The sequence below is a fragment of the Leuciscus leuciscus genome, assembly GCF_965113295.1.
Source record: "Leuciscus leuciscus genome assembly, chromosome: 20".
In the NCBI taxonomy this organism is placed as follows: Eukaryota; Metazoa; Chordata; class Actinopteri; order Cypriniformes; family Leuciscidae; genus Leuciscus; species Leuciscus leuciscus.
The window spans coordinates 37,330,083-37,357,410 of NC_138744.1; the positions used below are offsets into that span (position 1 = coordinate 37,330,083).

The following is a 27,328-nucleotide window of genomic DNA, read 5'->3' on the forward strand; positions in this document are numbered from 1 at the left end:
ACACATCAACATTTTAACATCCAATCAAATCCATCCTTTTTTGCATATTACAAATTATATAGAAAGCATTAAAAGAAAACTAGAATCAACTTTTTAAAATCCCATGACAATAACATCCTATTTTGCATGTTATTTGCATATTACAAATTATATTTTAAAGCATAAAAAAACAGAATCAACTTTTTAAAACCCCATAACAGTAACATCCTATTTTGCATGTTATTTGCATATTACAAATTATATTTTAAAGCATAAAAATGAGAATCAAAATTTTAAACATCCAATAAAATCCCTCCTATTTTGCATGTTATTTGCATATTACAAATTATATTTAAAAGGTTATTTTAATGTTGACTGTGTGTGTGTGTGTGTGTGTGTGTGTGTGTGTGTGTGTGTGTGTGTGTGTGTGTGTGTGTGTGTGTGTGTGTGTGTGTGTGTGTGTGTGTGTGTGTGTGTGTGTGTGTGTGCGCGCGAACGAGCCCTTTACAGTTTTTCTCCACTGATTGACATTCATTTATACATGTAATGAACAAAAACACTTTTTGACTAATGGATTCTGAACTGTTGTCAGTGATAAACTGGGTTTTTGCCATTAAATTTCCATTGATTTACAGCGGAGTAAAAATTTCCAAAAAAAAGTTCCCTGATGTTTCAAGTTTTTCATGACTTTGGGAACCCAGTAAAATCCCAGTAAAATCAAAATGCCCTTGCTTAAGTTTACTCATAAACAGCATTATAACACCCACAACAGTAGACCTAGTGTTTCCGGTTTGGCAAGGCTGAACTGTACCATACACACACACACACACACACACACACACACACACACACACACACACGCAATATAAAACATTAAATAAACACCACTTCACACAGTTCACTTGTTGTGTTTGTATTTCCATCCAAATAAAAACCAACGTATAATCTGGAGTGCATAACTCTTAATTATACAGCAGATAAGGAGTATTACGCCACAATGATCTGCCAGTTGTCTTATATATGCAAAAAGAATAATCTTAGAGCAACGCAAAGAAACACAAAGTAGAAAGAAGCGGAACCAGGATCATGTTGTTATGGACTCTATATATACAGGAACTAAAAGAGGGTTTCTATTGCTTCTAGTTTTCCACTACAAACCAGATCCACTCTCGAGTCAACGTTCAACTTAACCAGCGAATTCAGTCTAGCTTTTCCTCTAGAGCTTTAAGAACAAGCGCAGTCCAGTGAGGCGTTATGGCTGTTAGCTTTGAGATTGATGCAGTTTCACAGACAAATTTATGACAAAAAGTGTAATTTGACATTGATCTGATCATGTAAAAAACAGATCAAAGCAATATCAAAAATGTAACTATAGCAGTTTCACTCACGGCACGATGCACTGCAAACCGTACGCAAATGTTTGAGTTATTATATCATACTGTACATACAGAACAAACCCCAGAACAGTCCATTGCATCGCAGCACAGAATCCTAAACTCTTTAAAGCCAATGCAAAGTAGCTCTTATTTTCTCAAAGCTTCTGCCCATGTGATCGAGCATCTCTTACGTGTTCCGGTCGCTCCACACGACACCCGACACCAGCCCTGATGTGTGAACCAATGCCGACAGAAGCAATAAATGTAAATTAAATGGAAGCAAAACAAAACAACAAGCCATTTCGTCAACTAAGAAAAGTAGTTATGATCACACACACTCTCATCGGAGTTTCCCATTATGGGCGTTTTTGGTAAAAGTCTTCTTTATAAAAGAAAAAAAATCATCCTACACGATATATATACATATTTTTTTTTTTTACACTGAAGTAAACGTAAGCACAGAGTTCCTGGGTTCAGGATGCACGGAAAACAACGCGAGGACCACGGTTCTGAACGCTTCCCAGAGTTCCCCAGAACTCTTCACCTGGAGTCGGAGTCACTGGAGTCGGATGAGGATGAGGATGAGGAGGATGAGGAAGAGTCCGAGCTGGAGCTGCTGGCGCTGAGACGTGACGACGCTGTGTGAGGATCCACAACGCTGGGCTTCTCCGCTGAAACACACACACACACACACAAGCAGAAACATGGTTAGCTGTTGACTTGGATTGGAAAATGTAAGAACATGCTTGTGAATATTGGAAACAAAGTATATTTTTTGCAAGGAAAAGTAATAAAAAAAAAATAGCTTGTTATTAAAGGCCAAGTAATTTTCATATAGGTTTATAATAGCTTAGAATACAATAGATGAAAGTGTATGTATATATATATATATGGCTAAAAACTTAGATTTTTTTTTTAAACAATAATAATATTTCTTATTTAAAAACTAAGTATTTTATATTATTATTATTCATATTAATAAATATTTTAATTTGTTTAATAAAATGTTTATTATAATAATATTTATTATTAAATATTTGTATTATTACAATAGCAATAATTCTTATTTTAATAATTGATTTAGTAATAATAATAATTTATTTTATAATATTGGAAACAAAGTATATATTTTAAATAAATATATAAGAAGTTTTTACAAGGAAAAGTAATAAAAACAAATGGCTTTTTATTAAAGGCCAAGTAATCTCCATATAGGTTTATAATAGTTTACAATACAATAGATGAAATATATAAATATAAATAAAATATATAAGTGGCTAAAAGTCTCACTTTTATATAAAATTCTTGTAGGATTTTTACAATATACAACTTGTACAGTTTGACTGTTTTCCTGAGAGAGAAATACTGTAAAAGTTAAATTTTCTAAAATAAGAAATATTACTATAGTAATTAAAAAAACTAAATTTTATATTATTATTATTCATATTAATATATACTTTTATTTATAAAAAAAAATAGTATAATAATATTTATTATTAAATATTTGAATTACAATAGCAACATTTCTTATTTTGATAATTTATTTAGTAATACAAATTATAATAATTTATTTTATAGTACAGCATTAAAACGACAATAATAATAATAATATTTATGGCTGTCTTAATTTCATTTTCAAATGCAAAAAAAAAAAATCAATTGTATTTTTTCTGAGCCTTAAAGTTTCTCTTTCGTTGACAGCCAGTGTTTTCTGCATGTTTTGTTCCTCCTGCATGTTATAAGCGACGGATTCATTGGAGAAGTGTTTATTGCAAACTGAGATTCATTAACCGCTCATGATCACGTGCAGATGAACACAGCGCCGTGGTTTACTCTGAAGAACTCAGTGCACATATTTCATTAATTAAACTGCAACCATTGTGATTTGATAATAGCACTAAAGCATAATTGCAATTTAGTTTTTATTTTGATTCCTTGTGCAGCTCTATGCATTCCTCGTGCAGCTCTATGCATTCCTCGTGCAGCTCTATGCATTCTATGCATTCCTCGTGCAGCTCTATGCATTCCTCGTGCAGCTCTATGCATTCCTCGTGCAGCTCTATGCATTCCTCGTGCAGCTCTATGCATTCCTCGTGCAGCTCTATGCATTCCTCGTGCAGCTCTATGCATTCCTCGTGCAGCTCTATGCATTCCTCGTGCAGCTCTATGCATTCCTCGTGCAGCTCTATGCATTCCTCGTGCAGCTCTATGCATTCCTCGTGCAGCTCTATGCATTCCTCGTGCAGCTCTATGCATTCTATGCATTCCTCGTGCAGCTCTATGCATTCCTCGTGCAGCTCTATGCATTCATCTGTTGAATTGCATCTTAGGCATTGTGTTTTTTTTTTTTTCTAGTTGTTTTTGAGTGCAAGACCTCGTCCTCTGTGTGCTCATTTTCACCTGCTTGTTCAATAACAGCTCTACACACACACACACACACACACACTAAACTGATCCCATAAAGGCAACACTGGCCTGATCCTCACTTACACCAGACTCATACTAATTGAGTCCTGACACCAAGACACAGCAGCTCATCTAGAGAACACCCTGCACACCTTTGGGTTTCTGGGGCTTCTTGGCAGAGTTCAGTTGTCCGCTCACGTCCAGTAATCTCCTCTCCAGTTCTCTCTTCTTCTCCAGAGCCAGTTCCTCTCGACTCTTCCCTCCTTCCTTCTTCACCACTGCACACAGGAGGTGATCTACATTACACTTTATATACGGTAACACTTTACTTTACAGTGTCACAATGTACTTACCATAGCAATAACAGTAAATGATGTATAATTACATGCAACTAAACCTCAACCAAACCCTAATCCTACCCTAACCCTATAGTAAGTACATGTAGTTTATTAATATTATTCAGTACTTAAATATGTAATTACACCGTAACAATGACACCTGAAAATAAAGTGTAACCCTTTATGCGCTGCACCACAAATAGTCCCAGCTAAAACATGCATTATAACTGAGTTTGACAGCAAGTTTAAACTGGTAATGGTGTAAATCATGATGCATGTGAAACACAGATGTTGAGCTGCACAATTAAAATAAAATATCACGATTGGGAACTAAATCGTGAGAATTAAATTTAATTATTTAAACAATCGTTTAAATTAGATAAATATAAATATAGATAAATATAAACTAGTTATATATATATATATAAACTAGACAAAATAACGCAATTTACTAGGTTCTGACACAATGATTGCTGAAGTGTATTTACAAAATTAGAAAAATGGTTCTGACACAATGTTATTTGCTGAAGAAAATGTGAAAAATATTTAGTAAGATTTTAATTTTTTAAATCAGTGCTTGAATGAAATATTAATATTAATGATTCAATGACTCAAAGAGTTCACTTGTTTTATTACTGGATGAATCGGCATTTTTTAATTAATCTATTGAATGAATGATTCAATGACTCACTCACTCATAAAGATTTCACTGGTTCAAAAATGCTGATTCATTCAGTAATGAAACAAATCAATTGAATGAATGATTCAATGACTCACTCATAAAGACTTCACTTGTTTCATTACTGGATGAATCAGCATTTTTGAATGAATCTATTGAATGAATGATTCAATGACTCACTCGCTCAAAGATTTATCTGGTTCAAAAATGCTGATTCATTCAGTAATGAAACAAATCAATTGAATGAATGATTCAATGACTCACTCGCTCAAAGATTTCACTGGTTCAAAAATGCTGATTCATCCAGTAATGAAACAAATCTATTGAATGAATGATTCAATGACTCACTCATAAAGACTTCACTTGTTTCATTACTGGATGAATCTGCATTTTTGAACAAATCAATCGAATGAATAGGTGTGCTGGACTTAAAGCGACGCTTTAACATCAAAGTACCACGAGAGCGATTCATAAGCATACAGAGCCGTCTACTCTTGCGATCTACTCACGATTAATCGTGCAGCTCAATTTTGACAGACGTGTTGATGTTTTTAAGCTATATCATCCAGGTTTACTTACAATCATCAAATCTCAGCTCACCATACGGTTTGCGGGGCTTCTTGCGCAGACAGGTCATGACGTAGCGTTCCAGCTCACGCAGCGTGGACGGCTTCAGCGTTTCGAAGTCGATTTCGATCTCCTCGGGGTTGGTGTCTCGAAGCGAGGGCTCTCGGGACTGGATGATGTGAACCACGCGCCCCAGTTTCTCCCCGGGAAGCTTGTTGATATCCAGACTGAGCTGCCGCTTGTCATCGTAACTCATGGGAAGACCATCTTCCTCTTCCTCAGAGTCGTAGTGAGGCAAGCACACGGGGGCGGCCGGCGCAAAACGAGATGATGAGGCGGATTTCTTTGTGTTCCTGTCGGAGTAAATAAATCAAAGTAATTAGATACAAATAAACTAGGGGTGTAACGATACCCTCATGTCACGATTTGATACACATCACGATACTGAACTCACGATACGATATTATTGCGATATTCAAAGACATATGATAAAAGGTTAACTTTTTTTTTAACTGTTGATTAAAATGCTAAATTTGGTGTTACATTGTGTGTGTAAATGAATAGTCTTGGACTTGGTGCTGAAACCCACGCACAGGACAATAGAGACACCAGAATAACAATATTCATGATTCTGAAGCTGAAAATACAGAATTATTTTAGACTAATATTCTTGCACTCTTTCACTGACTAGATATATTTATAACGTAGGCCACTTTTACTGGCAACATCAGACATTTGGTATTATCAGGATCCACAAATATTCCCCCATTGCATTATTATACATTATATTCAACATTATATAGTAGTTTAATGTAGTACTGATAGTCCAGTCATTTTAAGCCAAAATGGGGGTCAACCATTTCCATTTTTAACCTTGAACAAATTGCAACAGAAGGAAACTCAACTGATTTTGTATCCTCAATATGTCCTGAGTTAGGTTTTGGTTTCTAAAGTACTTCTTCCTGCCTCTATGTATTAATGCTCATGGGTAGCCTAAATGGGTTCCATTCAGACCTTAACATTAAGTATTTTATTGTTATGCGTCAACAAGATTCCCCAAGACATGTTCACCTGGCTAGACCCAATGTTGTGGTATTTATGCAAATTAGCACATACGTAATTAGATTATGCACCGTTTGTCCATGTTAACAAACAATTTCAAAAAACTTGTAATACATTTTTTGTTTGTCTTGAAGCAAGTAATCAACTCAGTAATTTTCATGGTGATATCTAAAGGTTAAAACTTTGACCCTATTCACGTGAGAAAGAGAATGAATAAGCGTATGAATAGACTATTTTTGGGTCTTTTTCTAAACTTTCCCCTAATGGGATTCTTCGGGGCTTTTTTTTTTTCCTTACTCAGGACATATTGAGGATACAAAATCAGTTGAGTTTGCTTCTGTTGCAATTTGTTTAATCTTTTTTCATAAAATGACTGGACTATGACACTAAAACTCTAAACTTTCTCACACAGAAATGTTCATTTTGGGTGAATTATAAACAATACATATTGCCACTACCCACGATACATATTGATGCATTTTTGTTTTGTGATATATTGTTACACCCCTAAAATATACAATTCAAAACATTACATTTGGACATAATAATAGTCATCCGTATCATCACATATCAGTGAACAGGAAAGGGGAAACTCACTTGTTTTTGCTGCTTTTCTTGGTCGGGCCTTTCTTGCTCTGTGTGGATGACAGCGAAACTCGGCTCGATTTGCTTTTGGGCATTTTGTCCCGATCATCACTCAAACTCCGACTTCCTCTGCGCTTCTCCGGCTTCTTTTTCTTCTTCTTGTCCTTCTTTTTCTCTCGTTTTCTTTTGGGTTTGACAATCGGGCCAGATGAGAGGGCGGCGAGCTGCTCATGCACCGCTCTGAGCTAAACACAAGACCAGAGTTACCATCCCGCTGTCATGGAAGATTTAGTTGGATTTTATATTTATATATATATATATATATATATATATATATATATACATACATATATACACACTACATAGTGTGTAATTATATATATATACACACACTCATTACTCCAGTCTTCAGTGTCACATGTGACATCCAGTCTATCACATGATCCTTTAGAAATCATTCTAATATTCTGATTTATTGAGAGTGTTGGAAACAGTTCTGCTGCCTAATATATTTGATGAATAAAAGGTTAAAAAGAACTGCATTTATTTGATCAAAAATACAGAAAAAAAACAGTAATATTGTGAAATATTATTACAACTTAAAATAATAGTTTTCTATTTATATACTTTATTTTTTACTTTAATACTTTATTCCTGTGATGCAAAGCTGAATTTTCAGCATCATTACTCCAGTCTTCAGTGTCACATATGACATCCAGTCTATCACATGAAGAACTGCATTTATTCAAAATAAAAAAAATATTTTCTAATAATATAAATCTTCTTTACTATCACTTTTTATCAATTTAACACATCCTTGCTGAATAAAAGTATTGATTTATTTCAAAAAAAGAAAGAAAAAAATTACTGACCCCAAATGACTGACCAGTAGTGTATATTGCTGTTACAAAAGATTTCTATTTTTAAAACATTTGCTTTTTAAAAAAAAAAAATTTTATTCATCAAAGTATCTAATGAATCATCATATTAGAATGATTTGTAAAGGATCATGTGATAGGCTGGAGGAATGATCCTGAAAATTCAGCTTTGCATCACAGAAATAAATGATAATTTAAAGTATAATAAATTGAAAACCAATTATTTTTAATTGTAATAATATATCACAATATTACATTTTGCTTGATGAGCAGAAGAAACTTCTTTCAAAAACATTAAAAATAGTAATGTTTCCAAACTTTTGACCTGTACTATATATATATATATCCGCCAGAGACATCTATCAAAGTAAACTTTGCTTTGATGCTGTTGGTGTACATGTGTGAAGATGTGTGTAACAGGAAGGACTGTGTACCTGAGTACACACCTGGTCCTGTAGTTGGGCCAGGCGTTGAGCTCGCTCCTCCTCGCTGTCCGAGCTCGGCTCACTGTCGCTGCTCGGCTCGCTCTCCGATGAAGAGGAAGAGGAGGATGAAGAGGAGGAGGAGGAGGATGAAGAGGAGGAGTGGTGCATTCCCAGCATGCCCCTGTTCCGTCCCAATGGAATAGGAGACAATTCCTCTTCCTCCGAAACCTCGTCAGGCATTTTTGCGAAGCGGAACTCAAACACGTCCTGGGGAAAGACAGAGGGAAAAACAGAATCAGCAGGAGGACAGTCGTATCAAAGCATATGAAATTCTAACAAAAATTAACAACTAAAAAAATAGGTGTAATAATTTAAAACAAAAGTTAATAACTGGGATATTGACAATATATGCAAGTAAAGTGTTATTATCTAATTTAAAATTTAAATAAAGTTATTCTTTGTATATTATTTTTAGTTATATTATATTATTTTATTTAAATTATATTTTTTTACCTTTTTTATTTTTATTTAAATCGCTCTCAGTTTGACTAGGCTGCTATTACGCAAAATAATATCAGGCTTTATTTTCTCCAATAAAACAATAAAATAACAATATTTAAAAACACTAAAATGAAAAAATAATAAAAACAACATCTAATAATAATAAAATAATAATAATAATAATAAAAACTACAAAATTATTTTACTTAAATTATAAAATGACTAAAATACTCAAATGAATACTAAAAATAATACTAAAAACAGCATCTAATAATAATAATAATAATAAATTATTAAGACAACACATACTACAAAATAATTATTTTATTTAAATTATAAAGTTCTTTTAAATTGCTGTTTAACTAGGCTGAATTAAAGAAAGGCTTTATTTCCTCCAAATAAATAAATATTTAAAAACTAAATTAGTAATATTAATACATTTAAAACATTCTAATAATAATAATAGTAATATTAATACATTTAAAACATCTAATAATAATAATAATAATAATAATATTATATATATATATATATATATATATATATATATATATATATATATATATATATATATATATATATAAATCATTTTAGTGATCAGCAAAAACAAACAAACCTCTCTCTAACATGTCCAGCTTAAAGTCACGAAACAGCTTGCCCAAAACCAGCATATTTTAGGATCATTAAGATTATTTTGCATATAACATCGTTATATAGACCTTATGTAGCTCCGCCCCTTTTCAGCGCTGTGCTCGTTGTCTTTTGTCTTCCGGTCTGTATTTTCACTGCAATCTTGCGTATTTATGAATGAATGGCTCGTTTTAAAATCTTCCCGGTCGACTGACATTTGTTAAGACATCTGCTTTAAACATTACAATCCTCATGATAACTTTTGTTAACTTTACAATAAGTAAATCCACTTCACCAGCTAATCACTCCTGGACAGCGATGCCATAGAGATATACAGAGCGACCGCAAAAACGGAAGTTCAAAGACAATATTCTATACGGTCTATAGCAGACCAGAAGAGGCCGTTGAGTTACGCACCTGCAGTTTTCGTGCCATGCTGACCACGTCATGATCTGGAGGGTTGTACTTGTAGCAGTTGGAGAACATGAGTCTGACGTCAGCGCTGAACTGCTGGGCCTCTCTGTACTCACGCTCGTCCATCTTCCTCTGGGAACACACAACACAGGAGGAGTGTTAGCTACATGTCACGACTGAGGCTATCAGACACAGAACTATGTGTTACAGTTAACAAATAAGCTTTAAAGCCCACTCTTAGGAATGAAACGGGAAGATCTGATAAGATGGCTTTATTGCTGTGAAAAAGTGGTCATGTGATAAAGACCTAGGCCATAGGAAAGACCGAAACAGATCTTAAAACAGACTTTCCTGCATTCATTTATAGACAAACTGATCTATAAATGAACATGCATCCCAGGACACTGTGTGAATGATTTACTGTGCATGTATGTATGTGTATGTTAGAGTAGTTTAAGTGTTTAGTCTAGTTAATAAAGTCTTGTTCACGTCACATGTAAAGTTGTCCGTGTCTCAAGCTCATCTACTGGAGTCTCTAATCATGCAGATTGTGACTACAGGCTCTGAGTAGTACTGTACAGTGATAAAGACATTTCCCATGCCCCAGAAATGCACATTTCTTATAATTAATAAGCAATTACAGGGTTTTTCCTGGCTGAAAATGAGGCGGAGGTGGCAAAATCCGATAGCTCGGTACCTCTAAGGGGGTCCGGGGGCATGCCCCCCCGGAAGAAAATTTTGTACATTTTAAAGATAAATGCATTAATCTGGTGCATCTTTTTATGTATAATGACCACTAGAAGGTAAAAAAAAAAAAAAAAAAAAAACTTTTTACAAGCATGTATTTATTTATTTTTAGGTATTTTAATAATCAGATAATTTGATTTTATTTACACTTCATAGGGGGCCATGAAATTACAAAACAGTACTAGTAAATTACGTGACTGCTACTTGTGATAGCTTATTTTATAAAAACGGCAGAAGAATTTCGGCTATTGCCTAAGTCAGGCTGGCTCTATGGATATATTTTAAGTAACCTAACTAGTTTGAGAGCCGAAGCTTAAGAAAAACAGTATCGGTACCTGGCTGTGACAAGTGAAGGCACTTCGATGCTGCAGAAGGTGCTTCTTGACTTTCGTGCGTCTGTGGAGGTTGTGATAACTGACAGGTGATGTTGAAAAGGGGGAGGGGGAGGGGCTCGTGCGCTTTCGCAGAAATTTACCTTGCTCCGTTTGAGACAAGCACGTTTAGGTGCTTAAAGCCCTGCATTTCAGCCCGAGCCCGACGTGCCAATATTATTATTATTGACTTATTTATGCCCCTAGGGCCGGGCTTCGGGCCAATTCTCACGTCATAATTCACATGCGGGCCGGGCCTCGGGCTTTTTTTGGGTTATCCTTCTTTTTATATTTTTAGACATTAATTAAAAAAATATGAGAAGCTGACGACGACGATAGAAAAACAAACATAGAAAGACATTTCATAACCTCATAACTTTCATAATCTTATAATTACACAGTGACATATGACTGACATGACAGTCTCATGCACGCACGCACACACACACACACACATACGCACGCACGCACACACAGAAGGTTTCCCATCAGCACGACCCACGATTCACCTCATGTGCAAATAATGGAGAATATTAAGAGAACAAATCGCAGATGGCCAACTTAAAACGCAGCAGGAAGAGTGATAGAAGAGAGGAGGACTGGTTTAAAACCTTAGGCTACACTGTGGATGCTATTCTTTTTCTCCACGATGCTCTGTAAAAGACTGCTCTAACTTTTCGTTTGATTGGACTTTATTTTCGTTTAACTGTTGGAAACTACTGGAAAAAAGAATGGCCATGTTCTGTCGTGCATTTTTGAGGTAAGATAACCTGCAAGTTTATTTAATTTAATTGGTTTAGATAGGCTATTGCTCCTTTCGTTTGCGAGCGCTGGTTCGAGCAGCCTGAGCCTGCCTCAGTATTTCAAAAAAAGTTGTTTTACTCACTGTGGTTTAATAAATAATCATTTGTTAAATTAACTGTGTGTGTGATATGCTTGAAGTGTTTTATAGCCTATCTATGGATTGTAGCCAAGTAAAGTAGCCTATTAGCGTTGATTTGAGAGGCTAAATTGATCAAACATGTTGTAGGCTATACTCGCTGTCGGTTCGGCTGCTTGGTCGTCATTTAAAAAAAAAATGCTCCAAAACATTTGTCTAAATTAACATGATAAAGAAATGAAAAGAAACATAACTAACAAAACTGACCTATTTTAATGGCTGCAAATAGGGCAGGCTGCCGCTGTGTAATAATATTAATAAAAAAAAACTGACTCGAGTCGGACTCGGGCTGATAATTCTGATGAGCTGTCGGACTTGTGCTTGAGCGTCTCGGGCCAGGGCCGGGCTCGTGCTTATTCTGATGCAGTCGAAATGCGCAGAACGGTTTGAGAATGGAATGGAACCCGGCCGTGAACCCGCTGCGGAATCGTGTCGGTGGAAAAGAGGTATCTAATCATGTGATTCCGTCTTGAGTTTTTGTCGACAGACGGAGGCGGCCCGAAATTTGACGGAGGCGGCCGCCTCATAATTCTCTATGCAGGAAAAACCCTGAATTAACACTGAGGGCCCTATTTTAACGATCTGAAACGCAAGTATCAAACGCGAAACACAAGTAGCTTTGCGGGCGGATCTCGGCTGTTGCTATTATACCGGTGGGATAAATGACTCTCGACGCAAATCTAAAATGTGTTGGTCTGAAGTCGCTTCATTACTCATAGGTGTGGTTTGGGCGTAACGTGAAATAAACCAATCAGAGCGTCATCTCACATTCCCTTTAAGAGCAGGCGCGCTTGTTCCATGGCGGAGGGAAAAGTCCGCTGTGCGTCGGGTGCAAAATAGGAATGATACAAGCGTTGTGTACAAAGTCAATTGCACTGGGTGCGAGATAGGGCCCTGAGTGTTCACAGTACAAACAGGTTAATTGATTGTAATATTAATTTTACTACATTAAATTAATTCTATTAACTGATGCAAATATTCATAAAAACAAGTTATGATTTATTATTAATATTTCTTTAGAGCTAGTTTGCTACATACATCACCTCAGTGTGTTTTACACCAGGACTCGCACACATGGCAAGCGTGTCAATAATCGGGTGCAGAACATGAATCGATTCAATTCACAATTCATAAGCTTCTGATTCAATTCAGAAATTATTTTTGCAAATTCAAAACGATGGCTGATATTATTTGATCAAAAAAACAGTATAAAACAGTATTATTTTGAAATATTACCATTTAAAATGACTGAATATATTGTAAAATGTGATTTATTCCTGTGATCAAAGCATCATTACTCATGACTCATTACTCAGTGTCACATGATCCTTCAGAAATCATTCAAATATGAGGATTTGATGTTCAAGAAACATCAAAAATTTGATGTTATCATTAATGTTGAAAACAGTTGTGCTGCTGATTCATATTTCTGTGTAAACCGAGACGTTTTATCATTGATGTATTGAAAGTAAAAAAATATTTTGTTACAATATAAATTTGTGTTACTTTTGATAAATGTAATGTGTCCTTGCTGAATAAAAGTCTTTATGGTCACCTTTCATTAATTTAGTGTTATTGATTAATACTAATCTACTAACTAAATATTGATAAATACTAACTAGTATTGATAAATTCAAATCGATTCAATTCACAATTAATAGGTTCTCGATTCAATTGACAATTTTTACAAATTCAAACCGATTCAATCCACAACAACAATTCAATTTGACTAGATTCAAATTCAATTAAATCAGTTTTTTTAAGTGCATTTAAAGTAGGGCTGGACAATATGAGCAAACTCTTATTTCACGATAATGATTATTACAATAGTTATTTTAGCTGGTAATAATTAATAACTTTAGATGCCAATGAAATTTCACAATTCTTGAAACCAATTTTGGTCACACTTTAGATTAGAGTCCAATTCTCAACTTTAACTTTTGCCTCAAACTTCTAATTACTGCTTATTAACAGTTGCTCTTATTAACAGTTGCTCTTATTATGTATTGGGTAGGATTAAAGGACGTAGAATATGGTCATAAGGCATTAATATGTGTTTTATAAGTCCTAATAAACAGCCAATATTCTAGTAATATGCATGATAATAAGCAACTAGTTAATAGTGAGAATTGAACCCTAAACTAAAGTATTACCACAATTTTGCATCAAGAATACAAGCCTAATGCAAGTAAAAAGCTCCCAAATGATTATTAAAACAACTAAGAAAGGTCAAAATAAGGTGGTTCATGCATGTCACCTTGATGGTGCTGAGGTCCATGGGGTGTTTGATGATGTCGTTGTAGTCGTGCAGGCCCAGTGTTGAGGTGTCCACGGGTTTGTAGAAGGGCCAGGCGTACGCCGCATGTTTCTTGGATAGCAGTTCTTTAAGGACGCCGCTGCAGTAGCGAAGCTGCTTGCTAAGTTTCCCGCGCCGCGAGGGCTGATGGGGTCGCACGGACTCGGGAAGGTCTTTACGGGGAGGTTTGATTGGCCGACGGGACAGGGGCCGACCCAAGGTGGGCTGCAGGTGCGTGGGCTCGTTCACTCCTGTACTGGGAGAACAGTTTACAGGCGTGGAGGACAGAGAGTGAGGAATCTCTCCGGCCGATCCGTGACCTTTGCCCATTCCTCCCATCCGAGCCGTCGAGGTCAGGGGGAAGCCGAGAGTAGTGGGAGTGGTGGTGTCGGCTTTACGCTTCACGCCCTTCTTCTGCAGAGACAACAGAGACATAAGCATCGCTTTTAGTGGCCGTAATAACTACATACTTCAAATGAGCCAATCAGAAGCTGAATATGAGAGCAATGGCAGAAGACAAGGGAATCATCAGACCAATGGCTTGTGAAGACTCGGAATATAGAGCACAAGTAACATGAACTACATCTACAATGTATTTAGTCTTTACATTTTTTGGAGATTTACTGCAAAATTTGAGAGAAAAAAAAAAGAAAAACAGTATCATGCAAAAAAATGTTTTACAAAAAAATTATTTTAAATATTGAACTCTCATTAAATTGTTTTTCTATAGTATCGAGCTGAACCGACTGACAGCGTCAGTGATTATAAAAAGCAATCTTTTCTTGCTCTATGTGAAATTCAGTCACAATTTGAAAAGTTTGTTTTTCACATTACTTTTCCTACTTCACACTTCAGTGTAATTTCATAATGTCTAAATGTATATCCAAAAGTAAAACATATATCTAAAATATATTAGGACTGGAAATGGCCAACCAGCCAATAATTGCTCCTCTGCCGCCATCTACTGGTTAAAGTGAAAATTCTTTTATTTTAAAGTCCCCATGTAGTCAATAATTTTATCTCATCTTTGATCACCAAAATGACATATTTAAATGTTTTTTCCTTGAAAAAATTTCTTCATGCCTTTAAAATAGCTGTGTAGTGACAGTGTCAAGTGACTGAGATCGGCTTGCGAGTAAATCTGGGCTGTGTCCGAAATCGCCCCCTTTACCCTTAAATATGCCACTATTTTAGGGAACAGTCATTTGTAGTGGTGTCCGAAAACATAGTGGACATTATCGAGTGCATTCTTTAATCCCATAATGCACCGCAATAACAAGTGTACAACTAATGAACGCTCAACGGCTAGAGAATACCCATAATGCACAGTGAGGGTCGCCGAATTAATTCCCGCGCTTGACCAAAACATGGTCATCTATTCGTTTTCCAAACCACTGGTCCAATGTGGGACCAGCGTAATATCATCCAGGTATAATTAGGGCTGGGTATCGAGTTCAATACTTTATAGGCACGGACCGAATAGCCTCGCAGAACATGCAATACACATGAAAATACACAACACAGGTTAAAAACAACATTTCATGGGGCCCTATATTATTGTATACAAATTAATAAATTAAGTTGTTTTTATGAAATCAATTTGTTTTCGACCGAACCATTAAAAAGGAATATAGACTAAATAAATTGGAAAGAGCAGAACTGGGTCAAAATATAAAGAAAAAAAAAAAAGAAAAAAAAGATTAAGAATGTAAATTTTAGTTAAACTGTTAAAGGGGTGATGAACTGAGAAATCAAATTTTCCTTGAGCTTTTAACATATAAGAGGTCATCATTCTATAAGAATATCCTTTAAGTTTCAGAACTGAAAACTTCTTTGTTAGTCCAATAAAAGCTTTTATTGACACCAGGCACAGCGAACGACAGGTTTTTCAAAGTGTAGATCTATGAGGTCAAAGGGTATCAAGCCCCGCCTCCGCAGAAGAGCAACGCCTACTTCAACACTGCCTGTTTAGCCCCACCCACCAATTCGGGCATTACATGAAACGCATTATAATATGCAAAACTGTTATCCAATCATAGCAGTGGGCGTTTACTTCCAAGTCTTCAGTGCGGCACGCCCATAAAAACCAAGCGTTTCAGGAGCTAGGCTCAAAACCAGAGTAGAAAATAGCCTATTACTTATTAATTTTTATGTTTTTGAATGTAAAAACCAAGCGAACATCATAAGCTGACCTCAGACAACAATATAATTTTATTTTTTTAAAGCCAGTTCATGACCCCTTTAATAAATTGCTGTTGAACTGAACAAGTTTCATAATTAACTCACATTAAACTAGGTATCTTGTAAAGTGCGATTATCCTTAAGGTTGGCTGCATTAAGCTTAGCTTTCTTGTTTTGTCCCCTCTCTTCACATTAATGTTACAGTCTCTGCTATAATATTAGCTGTTCATAAAATTGGTATCGTTCAGGAACCGTTATCGAAGTCATGTGAAAAGCGCTATACAAATAAATGTGTGTGTGTGTGTGTGTGTGTGTGTGTGTGTGTGTGTGTGTGTGTGTGTGTGTGTGTGTGTGTGTGTGTGTGTGTGTGTGTGTGTGTGTGTGTGTGTGTGTGTACCTTTGCCGTGGGTTGAGTGGGTGGAGGGGTCATCAGTGGTGGAGGAGGACCGGTGTTGTTCAGCAGGGTCTGTGGAGGAGTGGAGAACCGTGAATCTGGTGTCTCGGGTGAGGAAGGAGAGTACGCCGACTGAGACACCGCTGGCACCTGGTGGGCCGTCGTCACACTTCCTCCTCCTGATGGAAATAATGATCAGATGCAGTTATTAAAAAGTTTTGCCAAAGTGACAGAAAGACTCATTACCTGCTTAAAGTCCCCCTGTAGTCAATCATTTTATTCCTTAAAACTGCCTCATTTAGTATGCGCGGATCTATGAATATGCAAATGAGCCCCGCCTCCACTCACTCAGCTCAGAGATCCACTGGTTGACGATCACACGTTGATCTGATTGGTTACAAGGTAGTTTGTGACGTCAGAAACACCAGCGATTTCAAAGCGTGTGTTTGAGACTGTCTTTGGTTCACTGCAGTTTTAAGGAGGAAATACTCAGCAATGGTGTCGACTTATGAATTTACACATGCTTTGTCTTAAAGCGTATTAAAAACACCACATAGACATATAAACTACATTAAAGGCTGGTTTTGACCACAGGGGGACTTTAACATCTAAACGGGCTGTTCTTGGCAAGAATGATCTATAAATGTGGCACTACAGATTACATGATGACTGGGCAACTCACCTCTGCCTCTGCGACCTTTAATGGTTTTAGCTCCTCTACCTTTTGGAGTAGGAGGGAGAAACTCGACCTCATCCGGGGGCATTTGGGCAACCTTCTGTAAGAAGACCTTCTCCAGAGACTGTGCCATCAGCACTATGTCATCTGTGGGCTGAGAAACCATTCAGCGGCATCAGTTGCTGGACAGATGTTGATATGTACATGCATGTGGATGGCAGAACCATGCAGGTATAAATAGTACGGAGAGAAATGTGAAATTATTTGGAAATGCGTTCCCCGAGAAACTTTACTCGCTTGCAAAGAACACAAAAGTTTTGTGAAAAAAAGCATTCACAAAAGCATTTCAAAATAATTTCCCTTTAGTACTTCAAACCGTTCAATTGTTTATTCCAAAAATATTATTCCAATGTAAAATATCTGTTTTCTATGTGAATATACAGTCAAGTGTAATTTATTCCTGTGATTAAAGCTGAATTCTCAGCATCATTACTCCAGTCTTCAGTGTCACATGATCCTTCAGAAATCATTCTAATATGATGATTTGATGATCAAGAAACATTTATGATTATTATCAGTGTTGAACACAGTTGTGTAAAAATATTTCAGGATTCTTTGACGAACAGAAAGTTCAAAAGATAAGCATTTATTTGAAATAGAATCATTGGAAACATACATTTCTGTCACTTTTGATCAATTTAATGCAGCCTTGCTGAATAAAAGTATTACTTTCTTTTACTGAGCCCAAGCTTTTGAACGGTAGTGTAGGTGGACGTATATTAGCACATGCAAGGTTCTGACATCATTCTAGTACGTCTAGAAAGCACATCAAACTCTTATTTCAAATATGAAATGACATATGTTTTATGTGCTTACTAATAGAGAAATGATCTGAAATGACTACGTCTATCCGCTAACCTTTAGGTAATGCCCCTAACGACTAGCGTTGGGTATCGTTTGAATTTTAACGATTTCGATTCTGATTCTGCTTAACTCTTAGACATCATTTACATTTAGTCTAATTGCAAAACATTGAATTGCACCTGAATATCATGAACAAAAATCAACAAGTTAAAGAACATTAACACAAGGAACGTTTGCCTGTGGTTTAAAACCAACTAGCTGAAATAAAGTGTTTTAAGATTTTCAGGTATTCAAGTACAAAAACTGTAATCAAATGTAAAATAATACTGGATTTTATAAATAAAATATTGTAACGAGAGTTATTCAGTCAAGAACGAGTGAATTTTCTCTTAGTCTTTTGTTGTTTGATTAGTGTTATTATAGAGACTGCAGTTATTAGGCTGCTGTCCCTTTAAGAGCTGCACGGATCCAATATACTGATACACGTGCAGCACAGACAACAGTTTTCTGAATGGGTTAAAGTCATATTGAAATGCTCACAAAGGAATCGATAAGAGGAATCGAAATTTCAATCTTATAACAAGTATTTTCGATTCCCAACCCTACTAATGTGTCCGTTTCAACACACACACACACACACACACACACACACACACACACACACACACACCTTATTGTAAATGTAGCAGTTGGTGAACATAGTATTGAAGTCCTGCAGACATTCGCCGGCGCTGCGATAGTAGTTATTCTCCAGCCGTCTCTTGATTGAGCCCATGTCCATCGGCTGCTTAATGATCTTATGGTAGTCCTGGAAGCAGAACAGGCATCACTGGAGATTAGTGCACATCATTAGTGAGCATAGAAGTAGCATTAGAACAGGGGAAGAGCGCAGTCCAGTCGCCACCGCTCATTTTAAACCCTAGCTGGGCATAATGTCCACGGCCTCAGATATATCGGGGCGGAGCGGGTCAACAAACCGTCTAGAGGAGGTGATTATGATGAAAGACTAACAGGAAACCTTTTGGATTCACTTTTTAAATGCAATGTCTCCTCATGGTCCTTAATGAAGAATTTGATTTAAAACCATTCTTATAAAAAAAAATAAAAAGACATTTTTGTAAGAAATTGTTTGTTTATATGCTGACTACATTTCAGTAGGTCTTGTGAATATGTGGGGTATTGTCCTCTAATTATTTGGGGTTGACTTGTATGGAATTGTTTCTTCCACTTATTTTTAATTAATTTATTTTATTTTAATTGTTTCACTTTTCGTTTCTTTTTCTCTGTGGATAGCGATGTTATGTAAGTACTAAGTACTCTTGTTATGTTATGTACTCTTTTGGGGATGTTGAGATTTGAAGGGCCCCCCTTTGTTGAGATGTGTGGGTTTGTGGAGAATGTGTATGTAAGTGTTCTCTTAATTGAGTAATGTATGGGGCTATTAGCTAATTAAACTAATTGATATCACAGGGTGGGTCAGTTGATTGTAAGACCTATAGTCCTTCATCAAATGTGTCCACCATTTGCCTGAAGAAGACCCAGCAGGGTCGAAACGTTGCATTTTTTATTAAATATGGGAGCAAAGAGCAGTGTATCATGAATAGATGGCCTTATGATGGATAGATGCACTTTTATCATGGACAGATGCACTTTTATGATGGACAGATGCACTTTTATGATGGACAGATGCACTTTTATGATGGACAGATGCACTTTTATCATGGACAGATGCACTTTTATGATGGACAGATGCACTTTTATGATGGACAGATGCACTTTTATGATGGATAGATGGACGTTTATGATGGATAGATGGACATTTATGATGGATAGATGGACGTTTATGATGGATAGATGGACGTTTATGATGGATAGATGCACTTTTATCATGGATAGATGCACTTTTATGATGGACAGATGCACTTTTATGATGGATAGATGGACTTTTATCATGGATAGATGGACGTTTATGATGGATAGATGGACTTTTATCATGGATAGATGGACGTTTATGATGGATAGATGGATGTTTATGATGGATAGATGGACTTTTATGATGGATAGATGGACGTTTATGATGGATAGATGGACGTTTATGATGGATAGATGGACGTTTATGATGGATAGATGGACGTTTATGATGGATAGATGGACTTTTATCATGGATAGATGGACGTTTATGATGGATAGATGGACGTTTATGATGGATAGATGGACGTTTATGATGGATAGATGCACTTTTATCATGGACAGATGCACTTTTATGATGGACAGATGCACTTTTATGATGGACAGATGCACTTTTATGATGGACAGATGCACTTTTATGATGGATAGATGGACGTTTATGATGGATAGATGGACGTTTATGATGGATAGATGGACTTTTATCATGGATAGATGGACGTTTATGATGGATAGATGCACTTTTATCATTGATAGATGGACGTTTATGATGGATAGATGGACTTATCATGGATAGATGGACGTTTATGATGGATAGATGGACTTTTATCATGGATAGATGCACTTATGATGGACAGATGCACTTTTATCATGGATAGACGGACGTTTATGATGGATAGACGGACGTTTATGATGGATAGATGGACGTTTATGATGGATAGATGGACTTTTATCATGGATAGATGGACGTTTATGATGGACAGATGCACTTTTATGATGGACAGATGCACTTTTATGATGGATAGATGGACTTATGATGGATAGATGGACGTTTATGATGGATAGATGGACGTTTATGATGGATAGATGGACGTTTATGATGGATAGATGGACTTTTATCATGGATAGATGGACGTTTATGATGGATAGATGCACTTTTATCATTGATAGATGGACGTTTATGATGGATAGATGGACTTTTATCATGGATAGATGGACGTTTATGATGGATAGATGGACTTATGATGGACAGATGCACTTTTATCATGGATAGACGGACGTTTATGATGGATAGACGGACGTTTATGATGGATAGATGGACGTTTATGATGGATAGATGGACTTTTATCATGGATAGACGGACGTTTATGATGGATAGACGGACGTTTATGATGGATAGATGGACGTTTATGATGGATAGATGCACTTTTATCATGGATAGATGGACGTTTATGATGGATAGATGGACGTTTATGATGGATAGATGCACTTATCATGGATAGATGCACTTTTATCATGGATAGATGCACTTTTATCATGGATAGATGCACTTATGATGGACAGATGCACTTTTATCATGGATAGATGCACTTATGATGGACAGATGCACTTTTATCATGGATAGACGGACGTTTATGATGGATAGACGGACGTTTATGATGGATAGATGGACGTTTATGATGGATAGATGGACGTTTATGATGGATAGATGGACGTTTATGATGGATAGATGCGCTTTTATGATGGACAGATGCACTTTTGATGGACAGATGCACTTTTGATGGATAGATGCACTTTTATCATGGATAGATGCGCTTTTATGATGGACAGATGCACTTTTGATGGATAGATGCACTTTTGATGGATAGATGCACTTTTATCATGGATAGATGGACGTTTATCATGGATAGATGGACGTTTATGATGGATAGATGGACGTTTATGATGGATAGATGGACGTTTATGATGGATAGATGGACGTTTATCATGGATAGACGGACGTTTATGATGGATAGACGGACTTTTATCATGGATAGATGGACTTTTATCATGGACAGATGGACTTTTATCATGGACAGATGGACTTTTATCATGGACAGATGCACTTATGATGGACAGATGCACTTTTATCATGGACAGATGGACGTTTATGATGGACAGATGGACGTTTATGATGGATAGATGGACGTTTATGATGGATAGATGGACGTTTATGATGGATAGATGGACGTTTATCATGGATAGACGGACGTTTATGATGGATAGACGGACTTTTATCATGGATAGATGGACTTTTATCATGGATAGACGGACTTTTATCATGGACAGATGGACTTTTATCATGGACAGATGGACTTTTATCATGGACAGATGCACTTATGATGGACAGATGGACGTTTATGATGGACAGATGGACGTTTATGATGGACGTTTATGATGGACAGATGGACGTTTATGATGGACGTTTATGATGGACAGATGGACGTTTATGATGGACAGATGGACGTTTATCATGGACAGATGCGCTTTTATCATGGACAGATGCACTTATGATGGACAGATGGACGTTTATGATGGACGTTTATGATGGACAGATGGACGTTTATGATGGACGTTTATGATGGACAGATGGACGTTTATGATGGACAGATGGACGTTTATCATGGACAGATGCACTTTTGATGGATAGATGCACTTTTGATGGATAGATGCACTTTTGATGGACAGATGCACTTTTGATGGATAGATGGATAGATGGACGTTTATGATGGATAGATGGACGTTTATGATGGATAGATGGACGTTTATGATGGATAGATGGACGTTTATGATGATAGATGGACGTTTATGATGGATAGATGCACTTTTATCATGGATAGATGGACGTTTATGATGGATAGATGGACGTTTATGATGGATAGATGCGCTTTTATCATGGATAGATGCGCTTTTATCATGGATAGATGCGCTTTTGATGGACAGATGCACTTTTGATGGACAGATGCACTTTTGATGGACAGATGCACTTTTGATGGACAGATGCACTTTTATCATGGATAGATGCACTTTTATCATGGATAGATGCGCTTTTATCATGGATAGATGCGCTTTTATCATGTATAGATGCACTTTTGATGGATAGATGCACTTTTGATGGATAGATGGACGTTTATGATGGATAGATGCACTTTTATCATGGATAGATGCGCTTTTATCATGGATAGATGCACTTTTATCATGGATAGATGCACTTTTATCATGGATAGATGCACTTATGATGGACAGATGCACTTTTATCATGGATAGACGGACGTTTATGATGGATAGACGGACGTTTATGATGGATAGACGGACGTTTATGATGGATAGATGGACGTTTATGATGGATAGATGGACGTTTATGATGGATAGATGCGCTTTTATCATGGACAGATGCACTTTTATGATGGACAGATGCACTTTTATGATGGACAGATGCACTTTTATGATGGACAGATGCACTTTTATCATGGATAGATGGACGTTTATGATGGATAGATGGACGTTTATGATGGATAGATGGACGTTTATGATGGATAGATGGACGTTTATGATGGATAGATGGACGTTTATGATGGATAGATGCTCTTTTATCATGGATAGATGGACATTTATGATGGATAGATGCACTTTTATCATGGATAGATGGACGTTTATGATGAATAGATGGACTTTTATCATGGATAGATGGACTTTTATCATGGATAGATGGACATTTATGATGGATAGATGCACTTTTATCATGGATAGATGGACGTTTATGATGAATAGATGCACTTTTATCATGGATAGATGGACGTTTATGATGAATAGATGGACTTTTATCATGGATAGATGGACTTTTATCATGGATAGATGCACTTATGATGGACAGATGCACTTTTATCATGGACAGATGGACGTTTATGATGGACAGATGGACGTTTATGATGGATAGATGGACGTTTATGATGGACAGATGGACGTTTATGATGGACAGATGGACGTTTATGATGGACAGACGGACGTTTATGATGGACAGATGGACGTTTATGATGGACAGATGGACGTTTATGATGGACAGATGGACGTTTATGATGGATAGATGCGCTTTTATCATGGACAGATGCACTTTTGATGGATAGATGCACTTTTGATGGATAGATGCACTTTTATGATGGATAGATGCACTTTTATCATGAATAGATGCACTTTTATGATGGATAGATGCACTTTTATGATGGATAGATGCACTTTTATGATGGATAGATGCACTTTTATGGACTTCTAAACAGAAACAGCAATTCACTGCCATTATAAAGCTTGGAAGAGCCAGAAATTTTTTTATATAACTCAGATTATATGCGTCTGACAGAAGAATGTCATATACACCAAGGATGAATTGAGGGGTGAGTAAATCATGGGATAATTTTCATTTTTGGGTGAACTATCCCTTTAAGTGCTCATGGAAGAGATGAGTTTTCAATAATGACAGAAGTCAAATTTTTTGGGTGATTTGGTCTCAGAAAGTGATTGTTCACTCACGGGTAAGCTGAGTCGGACTGCGTCCACGGGTTCATGGAAAGGCCACGCGAAATGATGGCGCCACAACGCTTTGACCAGGACCTTGTGTAGGAACTGCAGCTGGTTGGTGGTGCGTCCCAGTCGGCCCGGCTCGTTCCCCGAGGGCTGTTGGGGTGGAGGAGGACCGGGCGGAGGCGCGTGGGGCAGAGACGGGCTCTCGAAGCCCTCGTACAGCAGAGATGGTTTACGGATACGCTTTCCCGAACTCTGCTCCATCCCACTCATGACAGACAGACTCACTCCCACAGAACTGCTGACACACAAACACCAGAGATCATGCAGCATTTAACCTTGGGTCTGAAGGATAAGGACATACATATATTTTAGGGGTGTAACAATATATCGTGTCACAATATATCGCAATACAAAAATGTAACAATATGTATCGTGGATAGATCACACAAAATGAAAATTAATGTGAGAGAATTTTTTTTTACGTTTTCAGAGTTTTAGTGTCAGTACTACATAAAACTACTATATAAATGTTGAATATAATGTATAATAATGAAATGGGGGAATATTTGTGGGTCCTGATAATGCTAAATGGTCTTATGTTACCAGTAAAAGTGGCCTACGTTATAAATATATCTAGTCAGTGAAAGAGTGCAAGAACATTAGTCTAAAATAATTCTGTATTTTCAGCTTCAGAATCATGAATATTGTTATTCTGGTGTCTCTATTGTCCTGTGCTTTGGGTTTCCAGCACCTAGTCCAAGACTATTCATTTACACTCATAATGTAACACCAAATTTAGCGTTTTAATCAAGAGTCATTTTTTTGTTAACTTATCATCATATGTCTTGGAGTATCGCAATAATATTGTATCGTGAGTTCAGTTTCGAATCGTGACATGAGGATATCGTTACACCCCTAATATATTTATATGAAATAAATAATGCAATTAAATATACAGTATTATATTGCATATTGAACACTGCATTGTTTAGTGCAAACTATAGCTAATATAACAATTCCCCATTACATAAAATACATTACATATAAAAAATAGACACATATATAAACATGTATATATAATTAGTGCTGTGAAATCGATTAAATCACATGTAACATAAGTTTTTAAATATAGAATAAGTGTGTGTGTGTGTGTGTGTGTATATATATATATATACACATACATAGAAAACATGAATGCACACACAAACATATATGTATACTGTATATATATTAGTGCTGTCAAATCTATTAAACTTGATTAATCACATCTACCATAAAAGTTTGTAAATATGTATATGTACAGTATATGTATATAATATTTGTTTTTTTGGAAATGGTGATACTGGGTAAAATAGTGTTTACTATTATATTTTACACATTAAATGTCATGTATGTGTGTATCCTTCAGAAATCATTCTATTGTGATAATTTGCTGCTCAAGAAACATTTATTACTATTAATTATCAATTTTGAAAATCGTTATGCCACTTCATATTTTTGTTATATATATATATATATATATATATATATATATATATATATATATATATATATATATATATATATATATATATACACACACTCAATTTTGTTAGATGCGATTACAATTTGACAGCACTAATACACACACAACCTTCATGAACACATTTTTACTGGGAAAAAAATGTCAAACATTTATAATTTTAAACCATTTCTAATGACTGCTTCCAGTATCAATTTCAACAAATCGTTTACAAGCCATAAAAACTCGTGCAGTGGAGAGGGCCATTAAGAAGATATATGAAATAATTACAGACACATTAATTCAATAAACAATTCATCGCATGCGGGAAATGGTGGTGCATTAGCATCAGGACAATATCAACTATAGAACAACATAAATACTGTACTGAAAGACTATATATATATACACAGTAAATGCTATTCAGTCTGTCCCGCCTATTCTCTGTTTGTAAACAAGTGTTCACTGCATTCCTGCTAAACCAGCACAGCTCTCCCTACACACACACAATAACAGCTCAAACATGATCCATTCATTCATTCATTCCACTGCACTTACATTATGTGTGTTTCAGTGAGTGTGGCCCTTTAAATGCTGAAGATGGCGGAGGGAAATGATGCAGTACAGACCCACAACACAGTGATGCTCGCTGCATGCTATTATTATAAAGGCTGGAACTCGTTTAAAAGGCCGTTTTAACATCCACTATGAGACACAAGAAAGAAAATGAACTTGCAAACAAGCGCTTCGTCCCCTTTTCCTCGTCCTTTGTGATTAAAGACACGCATAGGATTAGTTTATAGGCTCCGAAGGCACGCCAATACTACCTGTCAAGAGACGGGTTGATGGCTGCCTCCATTCGGATGGATCGCGATTGTTTTGCGTCGCGGAATCCTGCGTTTTCGCCCCCGTTTTATTGTTATTCAGCTCCTTATGCTCGAGCTTCCCCGCGCCGTCCAACTAGCAAATGGCGCCTTTCAATTTCCGCTCCTGGGTTTTTATATAAGAACGCCAGTGACCAATCAGAATTCGTCCCGCCTCTGACGCTGGTTCCTTATTGGCTGAGTCTCACGTCGTTCCAGCGTTAGACACGCCCAGGGAGTTTATGTATGACTCACGGTTACCATCTAGCGAGGATTTTAAGACTATGACAAAGAAACGAACCTAAACTGTTTCAATAATTAATAACAATAATAATGTTTTAATAAAGTTTTTGAGCAGAAGACTATAAATATTACTTATTTAGCATGTTAAATATATTTCTACACTGAACTG

The 27,328-nt window shown here is 36.4% G+C and overlaps 1 protein-coding gene across 10 annotated transcripts; it reads right to left on the reverse strand.

The window, feature by feature from the left end:
• Positions 1–876: 876 nt before the first annotated feature.
• On the reverse strand, positions 877–27,032 carry brd2b (bromodomain containing 2b). 10 transcript variants are annotated; one of them, XM_082150088.1, is made up of 13 exons: positions 26,881–27,032; positions 26,612–26,758; positions 24,559–24,847; positions 18,980–19,117; positions 17,452–17,599; positions 16,773–16,948; positions 14,156–14,608; positions 9,844–9,972; positions 8,305–8,562; positions 7,005–7,237; positions 5,358–5,698; positions 3,914–4,039; positions 877–2,026 (listed from the first exon to the last, which is right to left on the reverse strand). In XM_082150088.1, exons 3-13 carry the CDS (start codon positions 24,820–24,822, stop codon positions 1,896–1,898), a joined length of 2,397 nt encoding a protein of 798 aa, XP_082006214.1. In that variant the 5' UTR covers positions 24,823–24,847; positions 26,612–26,758; positions 26,881–27,032; the 3' UTR covers positions 877–1,895. The 10 variants fall into 10 exon arrangements, with proteins under 10 accessions (XP_082006214.1, XP_082006207.1, XP_082006208.1 ...); XM_082150081.1 differs by lacking the exon at positions 26,612–26,758 and having other exon boundaries at positions 5,379–5,698; XM_082150082.1 differs by lacking the exon at positions 26,612–26,758.
• Between the last annotated feature and the right edge of the window lie 296 nt (positions 27,033–27,328).

Coding starts and splice junctions, on each gene's coding strand:
- brd2b (XM_082150080.1), bottom strand. CDS start 26,912: ATGGAGGCAGCCATCAACCCGTCTCTTGACAG. Junction 19,118..24,558: donor CAGTCCGACTCAGCTTACCC/GTGAGTGAACAA, acceptor TTCTGCTTCCAG/GACTACCATAAGATCATTAA. Junction 17,600..18,979: donor ACTGCTACATTTACAATAAG/GTGTGTGTGTGT, acceptor ATGGTTTCTCAG/CCCACAGATGACATAGTGCT.